The following is a 20,039-nucleotide window of genomic DNA, read 5'->3' as shown; positions in this document are numbered from 1 at the left end:
CAGCTCCCCCTGGAGGACTAAGGACAAGAGTAACAAGGGCTGGAACTGTGATTTAATATTAATTCAAGAAAACTACCTCTAACAATCACCGCAGTGGCGGAGGAAAAGAAATCCTAAGAATTGGGGCAAGATGCAGCACAATTCATCTCTGGCTCTTGGAAATCTGAGAGAAGCTCAGGAAGTAGCTTGACTTAGTCATCATCCATACCTAAAGCTGCTCCTCAGCCAAATTCCTGCATTTGTGGTCTGGATGCTTGGCAGAGTCATGCTGAGGGCTGGCACACCCATTACTCAGGAAACCCGACTGGCTTGCCTCCCTCCTCTCCTGGGCCTAGCGAGGCCAGAAATGGCAATGGTCGGTCAGTGCTAAGAGCCAGGCCACTCCGACCCTGACACTGGCCTCCCTCTCTGCATTTGGCAGAAGGTAAAGTGAACAAGAGTCCAGTCCAGCACCCCCGCCAACTAGCTGAGAGGCACAGTGACCCTAGGAGATGTCCAGCCAGCCTCCAGACTGAGAGGGAAACAGGCACATGCCCTACCAGGGGGGCAGCTCCCTGGAAGGGCAGCAAAGAAAGCAGTCAAGGGCGCACACTGGGTCAGAAGGGGAGCCTGAGACTCTGGGAGCAGAAATGGCAAGGGTGGCCAAGTGTGCACTGGTTTACTGATCAAACCTCACGTGACAGGCCAGGAAACTCCTCCAGGCCTGTGGCAGCTGAACACAGTTCCCTGGTGGAGAGGTTTACTGGAACATGGTGTAGGCAGGGCTTATGAGGAGGCCAGCCTTGGAGGTGTCCCACATGGGTCTTCTGAAGAAAAGTTATACCACCCCTCCCCACAAAAAGAACCCCACAATCAAATTAAGAGACCCACTGTGGCCCATGATGGGGAGAGAAGAGTTCTGCAGCAATTGTGGGATGAGAGTTGTTCTTCCTGGTGACCAAGCCTGGGCACTTGGGGCCTCAGCTGGCCTACCAGTGAAGGCCTGAGGGTGGTGTCTTCTCATCTTTATTGCTTTCCAGGGAGAAGGGAGGAATCCGAACATCAAAGTGGGAGCCATCAGGTCTTTCAAAGCGGAACGTGCCCCTACAGTCAGAAAGAAGCTGGTTTAGAAGGAGCCAGGGCTGAGGCCTCCTAAGGATCTGGATGGCCCCATGCCCTCAGCTGCCAGCCACAGAGGACATGTGAGCCTGAGCTCTCTTCTATCTCTAGCTCATGACAGGATGACTGGTCCAGAGACCCAAGAGCCCCTCATGGTTATCCATGAAAAGAAAAACACAGCTGCAGTGGCTCACGCCTGTAATCCCAGCATTTTGGGAGGCTGATGCCAGCAGATCACCTGAGGTCACCTGAGGTCGGGAGTTTGAGACCAGCCTGACCAACATGGAGAAACCCCGTCTCCACTAAAAATACAAAATTAGCCGGGCGTGGTGGCGCATGCCTGTAATCCCAGCTACTCGGGAGGCTGAGGCAAGAGAATGGCTTGAACCTGGGAGGCGGAGGTTGCAGTGAGCCAAGATTGTGCCATTGCACTCCAGCCTGGGCAATAAGTGAAACTCCATCTCACAAAAGAAAAAAGGAAAACACAGCTGTCCAGATTCTGGCCTTTAGATACATACTGCATAAGCTAGCCAACTGCATTTTCAGGTTAAGGAGTGAAACACCAAGGGAAAAAACCCAACTATACAAGCAATTCTGCAGCATCAAATCACCAGACCTCTTTAGCCTAAGTCCTCAGTCCACAAATCACAGGGTACTGGGAAACAGGCGGTAATAGAAAATCAGACAAGTCCCACACAACAATATAGCAGATAATGCTCCCTCTAAGAATGTAACTTGGCCCAGAGTTAATGGCAAGCTCTAAGCTCTCACTTTTCTGACCTACAGCTTCTGTTTGTGGAGCTGGGTGGCCCCTACTGCTGTGCACACTCACTCACCACATGTGCCCACTGGAAGCCTGCAGCGAGACGTGGCTGCTATACTGGAACGCAGGCTGCTCCTTGGATAACACCGGTTCCTGTAAAGGTTTAGGCAAAATGGGTCAGGCCAAGCCCCAGGGACATGTTTCCTGCACCCCAGGGTTACATGCTGACTGCCAGTTCATCAAGACTGGATGTCCCCTACCCAGCCACCACCACAGCAGGCACTCCCATAGCATGATACACTTCCTGCCAGTACCTCCTCCCATAGATGGCCATTTGGCCTGGGCCTTTTATGCTGGCTCTGGGAAAGATAATCTCAGACTGAATGTCCGAAGGCACTGGGCAAAGGACCTCCTCTGCAGCCCGGGGAACACAGTGAGACCCCATCTCCACAAAAAAAAAAAAAAAAAAATTTAAATTAACCAGGCATAGTGGTGTGTGCCTGTAGTCCTGCTACTCAGAAAGCTGAGGCGGAGGATTGCTTGAGCCCAGAAAAGTAAACTATGGTCGCACCACTGCACTCCAGCCTGGGTGACACAGCGAGACCCTGTCTCTAAAAACAAAGGACCTCCTGTGGAGATATCCCCTCCAGTGTCCATTCACACATGCTACGGGGACCACGGCAGGTACTCTGCAAACCTCTGCTGCTTTAATTCTCCTAATGATCATAAGATAACTGGTGTGATCCACATTTTAGGAGTAAGGAACTAAGATTTTGGTTAAATAACTTGCCGAAAGTTATGCTAATATATAACTCAGCTGGAATTTGAAGTGACTACCTAAATCCAAAGCCTTGTTCTTATTCACTTGCCCAACTGCCTCCCCAGTCCCCGCTGACTTTGATAAATGCTTGTTGAATGTGGCCCCTGACACCAGTACTGCCTGTGACTTTATTTCTCAGGAGACAGAGTTGGGTAGGCAGGGATTATGAAATCAGATCTCTTCAAGGACCAGCAGAGGATGTAAACATGTAAAGGGGCAAAGAGGCAAGACCACAGGGATTGGTGGGGGTGCGTGCCCCACCTAACGACATTCAAATTTTGGTTTTTAAAAGACACTATACCAGTTTTAAAAACTACACAAATTTTGACTTCAGACTCACTTGGGTTTAAATTGAGGCCCTGCCACTACTAGCTATGGGACCATGGGCTGGTTATTTAACTTCTCAGTCTCACTCTTTTCATCTATGAAATGGGTTTCAAGAAACATATCTCATGTGGTTGTTTTAAGATTTCTAACCCAAAACAACACAATGTATTCACAAAGTGAGCCTCTGTCTATAACAACAAAGGAGAAGGAAGCCATGCGCTAAGCCCCCAGGCTTGCCACACAGGACCAGAATTACTAGACCAAGGATGCTCACCCTGCCCACTACCCCTCGGCCTCGCACTGTCTCCAAGGTGCCAGAGAGACTGAATATCCTCCAGTGCCGCTCCCGGAGCTGTACCACATCACTGTCAAGGTTCTCCAAACGGATACAGTAGCGCCACTGAGGTGGGTGTGGGAGAGAGAGTTTAAAAAAAATAAAATTTGGGTAACCCTCCTCAGAATTCTGTGCAAAGCAAAAGTCAACAAAGCTGACACATGCACTGCACAGGTTCCGCTCCCGTCACAAGGTGGGCTCCCCCACCTCCACCCTGACCCCCAGGCACACCCCACAAGCTCCCCTTCTCCCAGACAGTGACACTCACCCAGTACACGTGGGAATTCTGGGCTTCCTAGGGAGAAAACAAAAAGAATTTAAGTCCCACAGGGCAAGACCAAGTGTGTTCCAATCAACATCTCTCCAGTGCAGTTGATGTATTCCAGGAAGGTTGCAGACAGACCAAGCTGAGAGTATCTGTGGGATAAGGGTGATAGCTGAACCATGGCCTACACACCCACAGGGAGGCAACATCCCTGTATCCACTCCTGGCCTGCCCACTCCTCACCCCTTCAAGATCACCAACAGAGCTGGATGCCAACAGAGCTGGATGCCAACAGAAATCAGTTACAGGGCTCTTACCTTTTTCACTGCCCTCCTCACCAGCCCTGCCCCCTATCCTTGCTGCCCTGGGCCCCTGTCCTCCTCCTGTCTCCCATTACTATCCCTTGCTATAATACTTTAAGTTGGCCTCCTCCACTACTATAAGGTCCTGGAAGACAGGGACGGTGTTTCATTTATATTTGTATCCAAGCATGCACTGACTATACATACTTTTCTGACCTATAGCTTCTGTCTGTGGAGTTGGTCGGCCCCTACCACTGCACATGCTTACAGCCAGGCGATGTGTAAGTGTCTATAATGTGTAAAAAGTGTTATGCCTACACTGCTTTAAATAATTATGTGTATATTCTTCATAAACATGGCTCCCTTTGAGCAAGAGGGAAGAGACAGGATAAAGGATTCCTTCCTGGGACCTATGAGTTTTCCTGCCCGCTCTAGGTCTTGGTGTCAGCCACTGTCTAGAGGCTACTCAACCCCACCCAACACATGCCACCACTTGGGAGCAGAACCACAGGGACATGGTTTATATTTAGACTCCCTTCCCCCGGCAGTCACCTTAAGGACACCATACACCTTGGGGCCTACCCCTGCTAGAAGGGGTCCAGGCTGGCCACATACCCTCATGCCCATGTAGAAGGGGATGACAGTGACACGTATGTTCTCAGTTGTTTCCCGATGAACATCGGAGAGCTCCAGCCAGGGGTGATTCTTCTCTTGCCAGGCCCTTAGCGTCTCCCGAGCCACAAAAGGGGGTGCTGGGGCAAGATACAATTGGTTAGTCCAATTGTGTGTTGTGGATACAATTGTATCTAGTCCAATCACACAACAGTCCAGTGCTATTGCCCCTCCTAGAAAACCCTCCCTAGTGGTGGCCCAGGCAAACAAGGTGCTCATACATGAAGCAAAAGTACAGGCTGGAAGAAGGCACAGGACTGCTACCAAGAATAAGCCCTGAGGAGCTAGTGTGATACAATGGGAAAACAATCGGACTGGCAGTTAAGAGCCCTGGTTTTCAGCCCTCACTCTGCTACTAGCAACCTTGAGTCCCTTGTCATCATCCCTGATCCTCAGTTTCCATATCTGTAAGGAAATAACTGCCATCTGTCATCTGTCAGGTATGACACCTATGAGGCATGACAGCTCTAACAGGAGGTTGAAAAGGGTTGTGGAAATAGAGCGTTGGAATTTTTTTTTTTTTTTTTTTTTTTTTGGAGACGGAGTCTTGATCTGTCGCCGGGATGGAGTGCGGTGGCATGATCTCAGCTCACTACAACCTCTGCCTCCCGGGTTCAAGCAATTCTTCAGCCTCAGCCTCCCAAGTAGCTGAGACTACAGGTGCACACCACCACACCCACCTAATTTTTATATTTTTAGTAGAGACAGGGTTTCACCACATTGGCCACGATGGTCTTGATCTCTTGACCTAGTGATCTGCCCGTGTCAGCCTCCCAAAGTGCTGGAGTTATAGGCGTGAGCCACAGCACCCGGGCCTTTTTTTTTTTTCCCCCGAGATGGAGTCTCACTCTGTTGCCCAGGCTGGAATGCAATGGTGCGATCTCGGCTCACTGCAACCTCCGCTCTCCTGGGTTCAAGTGATTCTCCTGCCTCAGCCTCCCAGGTAGCTGGGATTACAGGCGCCCACCACCACGCCCAGCTAATTTTTGTATTTTTAGTAGAGACAGGGTTTCACCAGGTTGGCCAGGCCAGTCTTGAACTCCTGACCTCAGATGATCCACCTGCCTGGGCCTCCCAAAGTGCTGGGATTACAGGCGTGAGCCACCGTGCCCGGCCCTGGAATTATTTCTATGATATTCTTTGATGAAAAGGCCCTCCCATTCCACCTCCCCTTCTTGAGAGAGATTACCTTTTGTCTGGTCATACAGAAGAAATCTTTCAAAGAGTTCATGTTGGATGGGAACCTGATCAGTGGAGGTGTAGGGGAGGATGTCTTCATGGCTGACATAGTCCAAGCCTGGCACAGAGACGCAAAAGACAGTGGTGAAACTCACAGGAGAGGAGAGAGATGGGGTTGAGAAGAAACATTAACTGGCCTTGTTCCAGTATGGGATAACCCTGATATCATACCTCTCAGCATCATAATCCCTCCCAGTGGATGACAGGACATCAGAATCCTCTCCCTGAGACACACCAGACTCCTTCTTGACGGGCACCATTCAAATGCTAACTACTCACCTGGGATGGCATAGAGGGCCCGACTGTCATCATGGTTAGCCAAGAAGGTCACAGCTTCTGTCTGAGATCTCTGAGACTAAGGCAAGAAGTGAATCAGTGGTGAAACCATGTCTCTGCTAAAAAGTACAAAAATTAGCCTGGTGTGGTGGCAGATGCCTGTAATCCCAGCTACTCGGGTGGCTGAGGCAGGAGAATCACTTGAACCCGGGAGGCAGAGGTTGCAGTGAGCTGAGATCTCACCACTGCACTCCAGCCTGGCGACAGACTGAGACTCCATATCAAAAAAAAAAAAAAAGACGTGAATCAGGGCTTTGTTGGCCACTGTGCAGTCCAAGGCCTTGGGGACCAAGACTGACCTGGGCTCTGTTTGACCCCCTTCCCTCCCTTTGTCCCCATTGGGATGCAGGACTTTCCATGGAGAGGACCCCCAAGCCCAGCCATCTTGCTTACTTACTATATGTGGGCAGTCACGAGCATCAATCAGCACCTGATAGTAAGTGTGAGTTTTGCCTTTCACCTCCTTGGAGCCATGGCCAGCAGGGTTCTCTGCTCTATGGGGTGGGAGAAGGAGGCCAAGATCACCCCAGGAGAAATGGAAGCTGTGGCTGACTCAGCTCCCTACTCCTCCTCACCTAAACAGGCTGGTCTCTGATCTAAAGGGGCTTTAGCACCAGCTGGACACCTGCTCTGCAGCACCTCAGCTCAGCTGCTCCTCAGTTGGGGCAAATAATAGAGCATGGAAGACCATGGTATGGAGCCATCATCTGACCGTGTGGATACCTCTTAAAAGAAGGGGGCCATGTTGAGAAAATCAAATTGCCACCTCAGTCCCCAGGGCCCAGAGTACTCTTGTCTTCTTATATCCCAGGGACTGTCTGTGATCACTTAATGGGGCTGAACCTTTTCTGTTTTAATGTATTCTAGGGATGATGTGAGATTGAGGGAAAGACTCAAGCTGAACATCAAGAAATCAAGAAGACTTGTCCCCCAAATGCCCTCTGGGATACTCATAATGAAAATTAGGAATGGCTTAGGAAAGCATTCTGGGGAGGCCTAAAGGGACTCTCTGACTTAGACTATCCCTGGCACTCAGCACTTTTGTCTCCATGGGTCTTAGTCCCAGAGAAGTACTCTGGGGATGTTTCCAAGGCCTAGGAGGACGCTGTCTTCACCCCTAGTACCCCAATTACATATGTCTGCCATCTCCTCCTGAGGATACTGTGAGGCACAACCACAGGGAAACTTACTTTTCTGGAGCTGCAGAAGCCACATCCCGGTCATACAGTCTGGCCTGCCAGGGAAACAGGACGACACCTCGGTAGCCAAAAATGCTATGAAGGAAAAGCTGGAAGGAAAGAGGGGCCTCAGTGAGTCTGCAGTCCAGCAAATCCATCCAGGTGGGCCCCAGACCACAAAGCAACACAGGTGGAGGCAACTCCAGCACAAGGTCTTGCTACCTCTTCCCTTGAAGTCTGTGATCAACCAGACCAATGCTGGAACACTCTTATTTCTTCTTTACCTGGCTGACTCTACTCATCCTTTAGGTAAAAGCTTAGGCCTCCAGGAAGCCTTCCCTGACCTCCCTTCCACTTAGCACAATGTACAGCTATTGGCCATTTGCAAATCGTTCTTTTCTAGACTAGAAACTCCACAATGGCAGGAATCATGTCTACTTTGCTTTCTGATTTAACCCTAATGCACGCACAATGCCTAGTCCATTGTAGGCACACAGAAAAATAAAATGTTGAACAAACAAAAAGTCTTCCTTACCTACAATATCCTAGAAGGGCCTAAATCTATCCCAGTGGACCCAGAACAAAGCTGATATAGAAAAAGAACCACACATCCAGAGTTTACCACACTGAAGTCAATTTTATTACGGCAAAGCATCAAAGGTATACTTTTCTGAAAGCTCCCTCCACGACTTCCCACCATCCACTATGTTAGAGAAATCTTCAGCAACTTGGCTAAACCTCACTATAGTCCACACCATCCCTGTCCACATTAACTTGGAAAGAGAACCCACTGACACATTAAGTGCATTCAAATCCAGGAGAACAGAAACCCTATCTATAAAAATTTGATTCTGGGCTGGGTGCGGTGGCTCACGCCAGTAATCCCAGGACTTTGGGAGGCCAAGGCAGGTGGATCACCTGAGGTCGGGAGCTCGAAACCAGCCTGACCAACATGGAGAAACCGCATCTCCACTAAAAGTACAAAATTAGCCAAGTGTGGTGGCGCATGCTTGTAATCCCAGCTACTAGGGAGGCTGAGGCAGGAGAATCGCTTGAACCCAGGAGGTGGAGCTTGCGGTGAGCCGAGACCATGCCATTGCACTCCAGCCTGGGCAACAAGACTGAAACTCCGTCTCACAAAAAATAAATAAATAAATAAAATTAAAAATGAATACAAATTTGATTCTGGAATGGCACCAAACATCAAGGTGGAATGAATGGAACACCATACCATGCAGGCCTGTGACCTAATCTGACTTTTTTCAGAAGCAGAGCACTCTATGAAAATGAAAGGTGACCCAGCCCAATACTCACCTGCCCGGTCTCATATTTTCCATTCTGTTTTGGCACCTCAAACACACCAACTGTCTCCAACACTTTGCCCTCTGGTCGGTTTCTGAGTAGGAAGGAAAAGAACAAGCAACAGAAAAGCTGAGAAGGTAATGGTAGTTATCCATAAGAAAAAGCTCCTAGGATACTGAGGGGCCAGGGCGATGACAGCAGAGAAGGGTTTGGGGTAGTGGGACCAGCTGGAGCAGGAAAGGCTTTCCTCCTCCTTGGTGAAAACCTCCACAGTCTCCCAGTGTTAGATGTGACCGCTCCCATATTACTGTCTTCTCTCTTCACTGGGCATTCTTCATATCATGCCCTCACACTGCTCAAATGTACCCCTGCCCTTGTTTCTTCCCCAACCCACCCTCCTGACCTCCCACAGCACTTTAACTGTCTTGCTCACTTTTTCAATTTTTTTAGAAGGGGAATATCTTTTTTTCTTCTTTTCTTACATTTTCTATATCACAAGTCATCAAACAATATCCTGCTCCCTTTACATTTCAGTTGTGTCCATGTCTTATCTTTATTAAATACTGTAAATTCCCTGGGAGCAATGCCTGAGTCTGATTAGCTGGTACTGCCCCCTCAGAGCCTAGTGTACAAGAGGTGCTCAAAAAATATTTGTCCTGTATTATAATTCCATATCCATCTCCCCCTCTAACCTGTAGCCCTTACATTGCCCTTGAAAAGCTTAAACATCTCTAGATTTCCTACGGCACATCGCTATCTCAATACCGTTTTTGTTCATATTCTCACAGGGGTCTTAAATTGCAAATAGCTATCATCTCTCCCCAATGTTCAGTGTCTAATATCAGCCACTAAAATGTCAGTCGCCACTCTGAACAGGGCTGCTCTTTCTAGGGGCCCTTCAAATAAAGGCTGTTTTTACTGTTTTGAAGATGTGAACTTTATGCTTCCTCCCACTGATCCACCAGCCCATTTGATCCGCCTGTCCCATCCGTGGAAACAGTTTCCACACCATCCCCATGGCCTCAAACCCCTTTCCCCAACTCACAGATAGAAAATCGATCTCCCCAAAGTCACTTGGAAACCTGGGGCCTACGAGGGTCCACACCCAAGAGTCTCGTTTCCCACCTCTAGCATCTTTCTGAGGCAGACCTTGACCAAATCCAAAGGCTGAGGGTTCAAGCCAATGCCCTAGGGCTGAATTAAAAAGCTTCCCTCTGACATCGGTGCTGGGGACCCCAGCCGGGGAAGTAGGATTCACTTGGGGAGGGTAACCTGTTCCCCCTCAGGGCCAGCCCTGTACAACCAGGGCTCTGGGCCGCGCTGGCTTCCCTGCTCCTGGCACATGTCCCAGACAGCGCAGGTCGGCTCCCTGCTCGGGACCCTCTCCCGGGTCAAACTCCAGTCACCCTCAGCAGGCCCGGGCCCCTGGCCTCCGCACTGGCTAGGAACACGCTCTTTGGGTTCCAGGCCCAGTCCTCGCGCCCCCTGGCTCCGTCCCTCACCGGGACGAGAGGTGCCTCCGCGTCGTCGTGGTCGCCGCTGGCGAAAAGGCTCCAGCTCCAGCCGCCGCACAGAGCGGCCTTGGCCACCGGGCCCCAGTCAGCGACCGGGACCACCAGCGGCTGCCCACGGCCAGGGCCCGCCGGGCTGCACAGGCTGCCATGTCCCGCCCGAGCGCCCGCCCGGCTGCTGACACAGAGCCCGACCCGCGGCCGGGCGGCGTTCCGCCCCCGTCCCACACTGCCCCGCGCGGCGTTCCGGCCCTCTTGGCCCGCCTGGTGCCACCCCGGAGCTCAGAGCAACTTCCGGTGCGCTTAGCGTTACTTCCGGCGCGCGGCGGGCGGAAGTCCGGGTTGCGGTCACCTGACCGGAGAGCCGGCTAGATATGGCGTCCTCTTTGCTTGCGGGCGAGCGATTGGTGCGTGCTTTGGGCCCCGGCGGGGAGCTGGAGCCAGAGCGGCTACCCCGAAAGCTACGGGCCGAGCTTGAGGCCGCGCTGGGGAAGAAGCACAAGGGCGGTGATAGCTCCAGTGGCCCCCAACGCTTGGTTTCTTTCCGTCTCATCCGGGATCTGCACCAGCATCTGAGAGAAAGGGGTGAGCCCCAGTCTCCAGTCCGGGGTCCCCTCCTTGTGTCCAGATCGATTCCCTCCTGAGGTCTTTTCCCATCATTCCCCTTCTTCTACGGAACACTCATCTAGACAAGCCAAGAGTCACTCCATAAATCCCAGGGCCACCCACTTTCTTAACTCCCATGGGAATTCCTCGTGGATGACAAATTTGCTTGTGCAGTTTCTGCTCTTTTGAGAGCCCCCTCTTCACTTCCAGGCACACCTAGGCCCAATTCACCCTTGAGAAAGTCTAGGTTTTTACTAAATACAAATATCACAGGTTTTGTCTCTTCTTTTTCTCCACTTTAGGAATCAGCTTAGCATAGTGAGCTTGTAGGAATCCGGATTTCTTTCCACCTCAAAAGCAAGAGTGGTGAAATCTGATACTTTGTTTTGTTTTTTGTTTTTTTTTTTTATATAGGATGGCAAAAGCTGTGTTGAAAGATCTGGCCTGAGAGTAGCATGTGAGTTCCAGTCCTAGCTCTGTCACTAATCCTTTGAAGGAGTCATTTCTCCTCGCTGGGCCTCAGTTCCCTTATGTGTAAAGGGAAGGAACAGGACAAACTAGCACATAAGGTATTTTGCCAGAAGTAACATAGACCAGCCAGAAGTGCAAAGGGTAGACTGCTCAATTATTAGAACTAGAAAGGACCTTAGAAAGAGATTGCCTAGTATTAGTGTCCTCTGAGCATTTAGCATCACTATGACCTAAACTTATTTAGGGAAGAGCTGTTGTGGCCACAGAACTGATCTAACCCAAAGGCACAAGTAAATGGCTTACTTGTTAGTTATAACACTGGCAGGATAATTGAGAGCTGACAGCTAAAGTCACCTGCGCAGCACTGGGAGATACCTACATGGAATTATCCAAAATTCTTTTCAATTGAAAATGATCCTGGAAATGGATTAATGTAGAGATGGCCCTGTTTTATTTTGGTAGAAAGAAGGGCTACACCCCTCTTGATCTTAACCCTTCAACCTCAGCTCTGTGGATCATTGTGTTTGTGAAACCTTTTCTTCTCAGATTCCAAACTATACCTCCATGAGCTCCTAGAAGGCAGTGAAATCTATCTCCCAGAGGTTGTGAAGCCTCCACGGGTATGTAAGGGATATGTTTGTGAGAGTGGTTATTGACTGAGTTGGGCTTATCCATGATACACTGAACTTATAAATCAACTTTTAGGCTTGAAAAATTGTTTTTGAAATCTTTGGGATCTGGGGGAGCCAGATACTGTCCTCTCCATCAGCTGTTTGGAAAATTGAGATCAAAAAAAAAAAAAAAACAGTTTCAAAGCACTGGAGTTGTGACTAGTATGTGGGTCTCCTGATACCTTTAGCAGTGCTTTACCCCTGGAACCAATGATTGTGATGTGCTTTCTAACAAGCTGGGAATATCATTCTTCTCATTTGATTTTTCTGCTTCAGAACCCAGAACTAGTTGCCCGGCTGGAGAAGATTAAGATACAGCTGGCCAATGAGGAATATAAGCGGATCACCCGCAACGTCACTTGTCAGGTAAGGACATGCTCTTCAGTACGTGGTCTAGGTAGCCCCTCAGAGTAGGGCCCTGCACTGGAAGAAGATACAGAGTTTAGAAAAAACATGGAAACTTGGTTTCTATACTGTCTGCATACAAACAACACAGTTCCCATCTCATTCACTGAGACTCTGGGCTGAGATGGTGACCAAGTTTTAAACATCGTAGAAGTGGGAGTTAGCCGGGCACGGCGGCTCATGCCTGTAATCCTAGCACTTTGGGAGGCTGAGGTAGGTGGATCACTTGAGGTCGGGAGTTCGTGACCAGCCTGGCCAACATGGTGAAACCCCGTCTTTACAAAAAATACAAAACTTAGCCTGGCATGGTGGCGGGCACCTGTAATCCCAGCTACTCGAGAGGCTGAGGCAGGAGAATCACTTGAACCCAGGAGGCGGAGGCAGAGGTTGCGGTGAGCCAACACTGCACCACTGCACTCCAGCCTGAGCAACAAGAGCAAGACTCCATCTCAAAAAAATAAATAAATAAATAAGTAGGAATGAATCTTGGAGGCTTTTTTTCTTCTTCTTTTTTTTTTTTGAGACGGAGTCTCACTCTGTCACCCAGGCTGGAGGGCAGTGGCAGGATCTCTGCTCACTGTGGCCTCTGCCTTCCAGGTTTAAGTGATTCTTGTGCCTCAGCCTCCCAAGTAGCTGGGATTACAGGCATGCACCACCACGCCGGGCTAATTTTTTGTATTTTTAGTAGAGACCACGTTGGCCAGGCTGGTCTTGAACTCCCAACCTCAAGGTGATCCTCCTGCCTCGGCCTCCCAAAGTGCTGGGATTACAAGGTGAGCCACTGTGCCCAGTCATTGGAGCATTTCTTCTGACAGGGCTCCCTACTACTCTATGGCATGCTCCTACCCTGGAACAGGAGAGTAGATGGGTACTGGCAGCCTATGTCCTCTCTCCGAAATGCCTGCTCTGTGGTCCAGAAAAGAGTCAAAATGGTTCCAGACAAAAGAATCCATGGAGAGGGCAGAGTTAATGTGCTGGGGAATAGAGAGGGCTGAGCCCAGACTGTCAATGGATGCTCTCTGAGCTGCTTCTATTCTGAATCATCTTCTTTTTCTTTTTCCCAGGATACAAGACATGGTGGGACTCTCAGCGACCTGGGAAAGCAAGGTGAGGTGCTAGGAGATCAGGCTTCTAAAACCTTTTCCTGAGATGGGTCATGACACTCAGGCTTGTTGTTTGACTGAAACCCAGTTGGTGGGGGAGCCATGAGATAAGAGCACCTCCTAGAGAATGTTGAACTAAAGGTGCCCTCTCTGGCTCCTCCCCAAAGTGAGATCATTGAAGGCTCTGGTCATCACCATCTTCAATTTCATTGTCACGGTGGTTGCTGCCTTCGTCTGCACTTACCTTGGAAGCCAATATATCTTCACAGAAATGGCCTCGGTGAGTAGGCACTGGGCAGGGCAGGGTGCCCCTGGTAGGGGTGTTAGTGGGTAAGGGAGGACGTATGTGAAAGTGCCTTGCACAGGTTAGGTATTGAACAGATATTTATGCCATTAATAAGGGGAGCATTAGAGCTTCCCAGCAGTCACGGGAGGTTAGGTAATAACCCCAGGAGAAGCCACATTCTCTTTTCTTCCCCTCCCCCAACTTAGAGGGTGGTTGGGGGCTCTCCATCCTCATTAAAGTTGCTGGGGTACAGAGCTGGTTGTTGGCCTGCATCCCTTAAGCCTGGTTCTCCCCATCTCCAGCGGGTGCTAGCTGCATTGATCGTCGCCTCTGTGGTGGGTCTGGCCGAGCTGTATGTCATGGTGCGGGCAATGGAAGGCGAGCTGGGAGAACTGTAACTGGTGCTTCATCATCAAGTCTAGAGAAGACTTTGGGGGCTTCAGGCTCCAATTGGCAGTCACCGACTCAGTCAACCCATCAGACTTTGTGTATTCAGCTCCAGTTAGTCAGAAGACCAGCCCAGGCCAGCTGCTGTTTCTGTGGGGAGCCCTATCTTCTGTGAATTTCCAAAGGGAGCCTTGGAGGAGATTGAGATAACACATCTTTAAAACGGAAAGAACTGGTGTTGGTCTATCAGTACCTCTTCCTGAATCTGGTACCCATCTGCCTTCTCCAGTCCATTCTAAACACTGCTGGGACTAGGGTTTTTCCATCAGGAGCAAATGGAATCCAGGCCTTCCCAGAAGTAGACCATACTGCCTTGAACTTGTCCATATGTACAAACTGATCACCAGCTTTCTCCATACATTTTTAATGCAGACCTGTAATTGAGTTCAGAAGCCTCCAAGAAAACAGAAAGGATCCCCTTTCTCCAGTTTGTGCTGGAAGAGGAGCTGATCAGAGACATCAAATAAGAGAAAGATGGGTTGCTAGAGGATGGTAGAACTGGAAGCAAGGCAGCTACCTTTTTGCAAAAGGAAATGGTGTTAGGCCCCTTTTCCAGAAGATAAGACAGACTCATAGAGATTAAATGATCAGTATGGTCCTTCTTCTGTTAAATGGAGCCAAAGACGCCTATGTTGTTCTGAAGTCTTGTAATGTTTAACTTCTGAGAACTTAGATTAGTGGTGTGATGATAGAGTCTGTATAATGCATTGAAAAGGGTATCAGGCTTAGTTATTTATCCAATAAATATTTATCGTATGCAGGGTATTCCTATTTTAACTCCTGTGACAACACAAAGCATAGCGATTTCCATAGTTCTAACTGTTCAGGGTCTGCTCCTCCTGGTACACTCTTTTTGGTTCACTGTATGTACTCCTGTTGTCTTTTTTTTTTTTTTTTTTCCAAAGCACTTTTCTGTTTTCATAAATTATATACTCATTCACTCAGTGGACACTTCCTCTACAATGTTTGCCAGTTTCTGTTAGTTGGGAGAAGTGTCAGCTGTGAAAAGAAAAAGTAGGTGGCATTTTACAGTGTTTCCAGTAACCTGAGCTATATAAAATTTGTGTTAAAAAGCTACACTGGGCCAGGTGAGGTGGCTCACACCTGTAATCCTAGCATTTTGGGAGGCTGAGGCAGGCGGATCACTTGAGGTTGGGAGTTTAAGACCAGCATGGCCAACATAGCGAAACCCCATCTTTACTAAAAATACAAAAAAATTAGCCAGGCGTGGTGGTACATGCCTGTAATCCCAGCACTTTGGGAGACCAAGGTGGGAGGATGCTTGAGTTCAGGAGTTCGAGACCAGCCTGGGCAACATGGCGAAAGCCCATCTCTACAAAAAAACGCAAAAATTAGCTGACATGGTAGCGCATGCCTGTAGTCCCAGCTACTCGGGAGGCTAAGGTGGGAGGATCACTTGAGCCTGGGAGGCAGAGGTTGCAGTAAGCTGAGTAAGCCAAGATCATGCTATTGCACTCTAGCCTGGATGAGAGAGTGAGACCTTGTCTCAGTAAAAAAGCAGGGGGCACTGGGAGGGGAGAACCAAATGCCCTATCCTCCAGTTCTCAGCATATAGAAGGGAGCTCTCTCATCTGCTAGCCACTCCTGCCTCACTGTGCCATGCTTTCTGTAATGCACTCTGGGTCCAGGGACTGCTTGGCAGGAGGTGGGAAGAACAAGAAGTTTAGGGCCTTCCCAGTTTCTTAGGGCCTGTCTGGAGAGGGAACTAGCGTTTACTGAGTTTTTACGATGTGTTACACACCATGTAAAGCCCTTTACCTACATTATTTCTTATACCCCAAACAGAGAGCAAATAAGTATCCCCATTTTTTAGTCACATAGAGTTCCAGAGTTGCCACAGTTACATCGCAAAGTCAGGATTTGAATCCAGTGCAGACTGCAAACACCATGGTTTTCTTTCCAAAGCAGAGCAGCTCCAGAGGTGGAGGTGACTGGAATGTCCTAGATTCAGTGGGACCAGGAGCAGGGGGTGCTAGCAGAGGCTCTCATCTCCCCAGGGTCTTGTCAGTCAGAGTCCTAAACCCTTCAATTAACTATCCCTCTAATCCCAGCTGAAGCCTGGGTAATACCTCCCACCAAGAGGTATCTGTGTGGAACCTGGCCCTATTTAGGGATTAGGTGATGGAGATAAATTTCCATGGCAAACGGCCCTTGTCCCCATTCATTTGCAGAGCACAACAATCCAGATTAAGGTACAGAGTTTGGGTTTTATTTGGAGATTAGTTGGTATTACAGATGATGGTGATACCAAAACCCAATGCTGCTGTACCTGCCTCCATCCCAGATCTGTCAGGTTGTCTCCACAGCCCCACATCAGAGGGCATCCAATCTGATCTTTGTGAAAATTAAATCAACATAAGCCCCAGCTTCCTATCTTTGCTTCATTACTTTAATGCCACTCCCTCTTCACATCCATAGTTCTGATTAATTTGTCCAGGTGGTCGATGGTCAAGAGAGGGGGCCCTGACCCATAAAGAAGTTGGCTCTCCAGCAGTCTAGATGAGGAGCAGCACTCTCCTCTCCTACCTCACTTAGCAGTTAGCAAGGTAATGGCCTGGAGAGACCTCAGGAGACAGGAGCCTGCCCCTTCAGAAGGAGGAGGCCATCAGCTGGTGAGAACTGGGGACCAGGCCTGGCAAGAGTGGAGGAAAACATGACCCTCATCTCATCCTTCTGAAGGTACCACCTGCCACAACAATGAGCATATGCCCCAAAGGGGTCAGGGTGTGGGGTGGCAGGAGCCAGGCCCCAGTCTGCTTAGGACCTGCATCTAGGCTGGCCTGGAGGCCAGTGGAAGGGAGGGATGCCTGAGCTAAACTCCTTTCCCATAGGGAATCCCTTTGCATAAAAAGTGGGGCCAGGGGATCCACTTCTGATGTGTTCAATCCCAGGAGGGGCAGGGTGGGCCACAGGAGTCAGAGGAGGGGCCTTGCAAGTTCTGGACAAAGACTAGGAGTGGTCCACATTGACGACAATGGCCGAGGCATAGATGAGGTCAGACAGGCTGCCTAGTGAAGTCTGGGGAGTAGCTCGCTCTAAAGAAGGGTGGACCTCTGAAGCCCCAGCTGGTCCCCATGGGGCTACAGCTTTAGCCCCTTCCCAGCCCTGCCCTGGACCCAAGCCAGGAGCTGAACAGGAGCTATGTCGACACACTGAGGTGCGCTGAGGTGTGCCGCTGGAGGGTGGAGGTTGGCCTGGCATTTGGGGATCCCAGGGCTGCTGGAGGGTGTCTGGAAGAGAACAGGAGCTCTCGGGGCACTCAGACCCGGGGCTTAGAATTCCTGACTTCCTGTTCTTGATTATTTTGGCCCGGCGCTTCTGGAACCACACCTGCTAGGAAAGAAGAAGGGGTCTGTTCTGGCCCCAGCATCCCCTCCACCCAGGGACAGGGGAAACAACCTGAAGGCAGGCTACCCAGCGAAGGGGCTGTGGGCCAAGCCCAGATGTTGGCTGTGTGAGAAGGGGTCACAGCTCACCTGTACCTTGGCCTCAGGAAGGCGAGTGACCCAGGCCAGGTGCTCACGGGTGCTGATGTTGGGGTAGGGCCATGCTGCAAATGCCCTCTCCAGCTCCAGCAGCTGCCCTTTGCTGAAGGTGGTCCGCTTTCTCCGGTGGGAACCCAACCCGCTGCCACCGTCTGCAGGCCATGGTGGGGGTCAAGCTGGGACTCCCTGCAAGAGCCTCCACCCAGCCTCAAAGCCCTCAATCAACCCCGAAGTCCCTACTCCCACCCCTCTTCAACCGTCCTCATCCTACCATGGCCCGCGTTCTCACCCTGCCCACACTTCCCCCATCAGATCACCTGCTGAGGATGCATCCACAGGGCTGGGCATGGAGCTGGCAAAGGGTAAGGTGCCAGAGGGCCGTGCCAGAGGGCCATGCCAGGGCTGTGCCCACACCAGACCCCCCCATTTGGGTTTTATCATGCTCAGGGTGGCTGGCCCCGCCTTCAGGAGTGGAGAGGTTTAGAGTCCAGCTCAAGCAAGGCAGAGAAGTCTCGGTGGGGAAGAAGGGAGGCTGGAGGCCGGGTTGGGCTTATGAGGGTATGGGTGGGGCAAATTGTATACCCCCTGCCCCTCCAAGGTCTCGCAAAGGAAGCTGGACCCAGCATCCCTTCTCAAACCTCAAACTGGCAGTCTGTGCCTGAAATCCTATACTTCATGAAAATCCTCCCAGGGGTCCTTCCAGGCAGCCAAAGAAAACCATCTCTCCAGTGCTCCCAGGCACTGGCTGCCCCTTCTGGAGCCCTTAGTGCTCTGAACCTGGCTACCTTCAGGGGAGAGGGAGTGGAGTCCTCTCCCACAACTGGGGACTGGGCTGGTGAAGTGGGACAGGATGAGAAGGATGGTAGGGTGTCAACGGGATGAATGGGAGCCAGCTGCTGTCAGCAGGACTGGGGAACAGATGTCACCACCAGATTGCCCTCAGGTCTGCTTTAGAGCTTTGCCTCATCTAACCCTTTCTCTCTCTGGCCCCTCAAGAGCCAGATGGACTTCCTGGGGTTCAGAACCTGGAACCAGAGGAGATTCCACAGGTGCAGTTGAGGGATTCTAAGAAAGATGATAAAGATGTTTATGTGTACAGTATTCTCTTCCTTGGATATATTCTGAGCCACTTTTTCTTAAATTTTGAAAATTTTTTTCTTTTTTCTTTTTTTTTCAAGATGGAGTCTTGCTTTGTCACCCAGGCTGGAGTGCAGTGGCGTGATCTTGGCTCACTGCAACCTCCACCTCCCAAGTTCAAGCAATTCTCCTGCCTCTTCCTCTGGAGTAGCTGGGGTTACAGTCGCCTGCCACCACACCCGGCTAATTTTTTGTATTTTTAGTAGAGACGGGGTTTCACCATGTTGGCCAGGCTGGTCTCGAACTCCTAACTTCATGATCCACCCGCCTTGGTTTCCCAAAGTGCTGGGACTACAGGCATGAACCACCGTGCCTGGCCTAAATTTTCTTTTTCTCACTCTGTTGCCCAGGCTGGAGTACAGTGGTGTGATTTCTGCTCACTGCAGCCTCAACCTCCCAAGCTCAAGCAATCCTCCCACCTCAGCCTCCTAAATAGCTGGGACTACAGGCACACACCACCCATAAGTTGCCCAGCTAACTTATTTATTTTTGTAGAGATGGTGTCTTGCTATATTGCCTAGGCTGGTCTCAAACTTCGGGATTCCAGCAATCCTCCCACCTTGGCTTCCCAAAGTGCTGGAATTACAGGCATGAGCCAAAAATTCCCCCCCTTTCTTGTTTTGTTCTGTTTTTAGAGACAGAGTCTCACTCTGTTCCCCAGGTTGGAGTGCAGTGGTACAATAATAGCTCACTGCAGCTTCAAACTCCTGGGCTCCTGGGCCACTTTTCCACAAGAAGTGTGTGCTTTTGAATTTCCTTTCAGTTTCTGCCCTTCACTGTCTCTCCTGGTCTTGCTGCTCCCCATCCTAGACCCTAGACAGAGACCTCAAGAAAGGCTCACCCTAGGGGTGGGTTTGGGGAAGCACAGTGACTGGTTCCCCAAGTGCTCAGGAGTCAGAGCTACTATGATTTCAGATCAGGATGGACAAAAAAGCTGAGCCAGAACCCCACCAACTCTTGCCCCTTCTCTCTCCTCCAAGACCCTAGTCAACTCCAAGGGGCAAAGCAAGCCTCACCCAGGGAGGCTGGCCTGGTAACTTTGTCATCATCAGAGGGGTTCAAGTGTCTGCTTAGCTGCTGGTGGGTTGCTGGGGGCTGCTTAGCTCAAGAGGAAGGGTAGCTCTCAGGAGGCCTTCCCCAGCCCCAAACTTCAGTTCACAGAGAGGTCCTGAGCACAGAGAGGTCCTGAGCCCAACATGGGTTGGACACAGCGAGGCCCTTCTCTGTCCCTTCTCTGTCCCCCTCACCAACCCATTCTGA

General features: G+C 50.3%; 3 protein-coding genes across 3 annotated transcripts; 1 reads left to right on the top strand and 2 right to left on the bottom strand.

Moving 5' to 3' along the window:
• Positions 1 to 34: 34 nt before the first annotated feature.
• POLDIP2 (DNA polymerase delta interacting protein 2) lies at positions 35 to 10,445 on the bottom strand. Its single transcript, XM_008965089.6, has 11 exons — positions 10,139 to 10,445; positions 8,649 to 8,730; positions 7,347 to 7,444; positions 6,554 to 6,650; positions 6,100 to 6,175; positions 5,771 to 5,878; positions 4,525 to 4,661; positions 3,611 to 3,637; positions 3,283 to 3,408; positions 1,935 to 2,014; positions 35 to 1,083 (listed from the first exon to the last, which is right to left on the bottom strand). The coding sequence occupies exons 1-11, from the start codon at positions 10,297 to 10,299 to the stop codon at positions 969 to 971; spliced, it is 1,107 nt and encodes a 368-aa protein (XP_008963337.1). The 5' UTR covers positions 10,300 to 10,445; the 3' UTR covers positions 35 to 968.
• On the top strand, positions 10,437 to 15,085 carry TMEM199 (transmembrane protein 199). Its single transcript, XM_003812664.5, has 6 exons — positions 10,437 to 10,732; positions 11,771 to 11,844; positions 12,172 to 12,261; positions 13,365 to 13,407; positions 13,571 to 13,683; positions 13,992 to 15,085. Exons 1-6 carry the CDS (start codon positions 10,522 to 10,524, stop codon positions 14,085 to 14,087), a joined length of 627 nt encoding a protein of 208 aa, XP_003812712.1. The 5' UTR covers positions 10,437 to 10,521; the 3' UTR covers positions 14,088 to 15,085.
• SEBOX (SEBOX homeobox) lies at positions 14,090 to 19,641 on the bottom strand. Its single transcript, XM_003812668.7, has 3 exons — positions 17,960 to 19,641; positions 17,634 to 17,794; positions 14,090 to 17,487 (listed from the first exon to the last, which is right to left on the bottom strand). Exons 1-3 carry the CDS (start codon positions 18,081 to 18,083, stop codon positions 17,107 to 17,109), a joined length of 666 nt encoding a protein of 221 aa, XP_003812716.4. The 5' UTR covers positions 18,084 to 19,641; the 3' UTR covers positions 14,090 to 17,106.
• Between the last annotated feature and the right edge of the window lie 398 nt (positions 19,642 to 20,039).

The sequence above is a fragment of the Pan paniscus genome, chromosome 19 (genome assembly GCF_029289425.2).
Source record: "Pan paniscus chromosome 19, NHGRI_mPanPan1-v2.0_pri, whole genome shotgun sequence".
Lineage (NCBI taxonomy): Eukaryota > Metazoa > Chordata > Mammalia > Primates > Hominidae > Pan > Pan paniscus.
The sequence above is the reverse complement of the archived record's forward strand: the minus strand, read 5'-3'. Positions and strand labels throughout refer to the sequence as shown.

Bases quoted from the DNA above. Each gene is read 5' to 3' on its own strand.
- POLDIP2 (XM_008965089.6), bottom strand. From the start codon at position 10,299: ATGGCAGCCTGTGCAGCCCGGCGGGCCCTGGCCGTGGGCAGCCGCTGG. The intron at 5,879-6,099 runs GTGAGTAGTTAG...TCTCTGTGCCAG, and splicing joins GGCCCTCTATGCCATCCCAG to GCTTGGACTATGTCAGCCAT. The intron at 1,084-1,934 runs GTGAGTGAGTGT...TTCTGACTGTAG, and splicing joins GCTTCCAGTGGGCACATGTG to GGGCACGTTCCGCTTTGAAA.
- TMEM199 (XM_003812664.5), top strand. From the start codon at position 10,522: ATGGCGTCCTCTTTGCTTGCGGGCGAGCGATTGGTGCGTGCTTTGGGC. The intron at 11,845-12,171 runs GTATGTAAGGGA...TTTCTGCTTCAG, and splicing joins AGGTTGTGAAGCCTCCACGG to AACCCAGAACTAGTTGCCCG. The intron at 13,408-13,570 runs GTGAGGTGCTAG...TCCTCCCCAAAG, and splicing joins CAGCGACCTGGGAAAGCAAG to TGAGATCATTGAAGGCTCTG.
- SEBOX (XM_003812668.7), bottom strand. From the start codon at position 18,083: ATGATAAAACCCAAATGGGGGGGTCTGGTGTGGGCACAGCCCTGGCAT. The intron at 17,795-17,959 runs GTGATCTGATGG...CATGGCCTGCAG, and splicing joins TGTGGATGCATCCTCAGCAG to ACGGTGGCAGCGGGTTGGGT. The intron at 17,488-17,633 runs GTGAGCTGTGAC...CTTTCCTAGCAG, and splicing joins TTCCTGAGGCCAAGGTACAG to GTGTGGTTCCAGAAGCGCCG.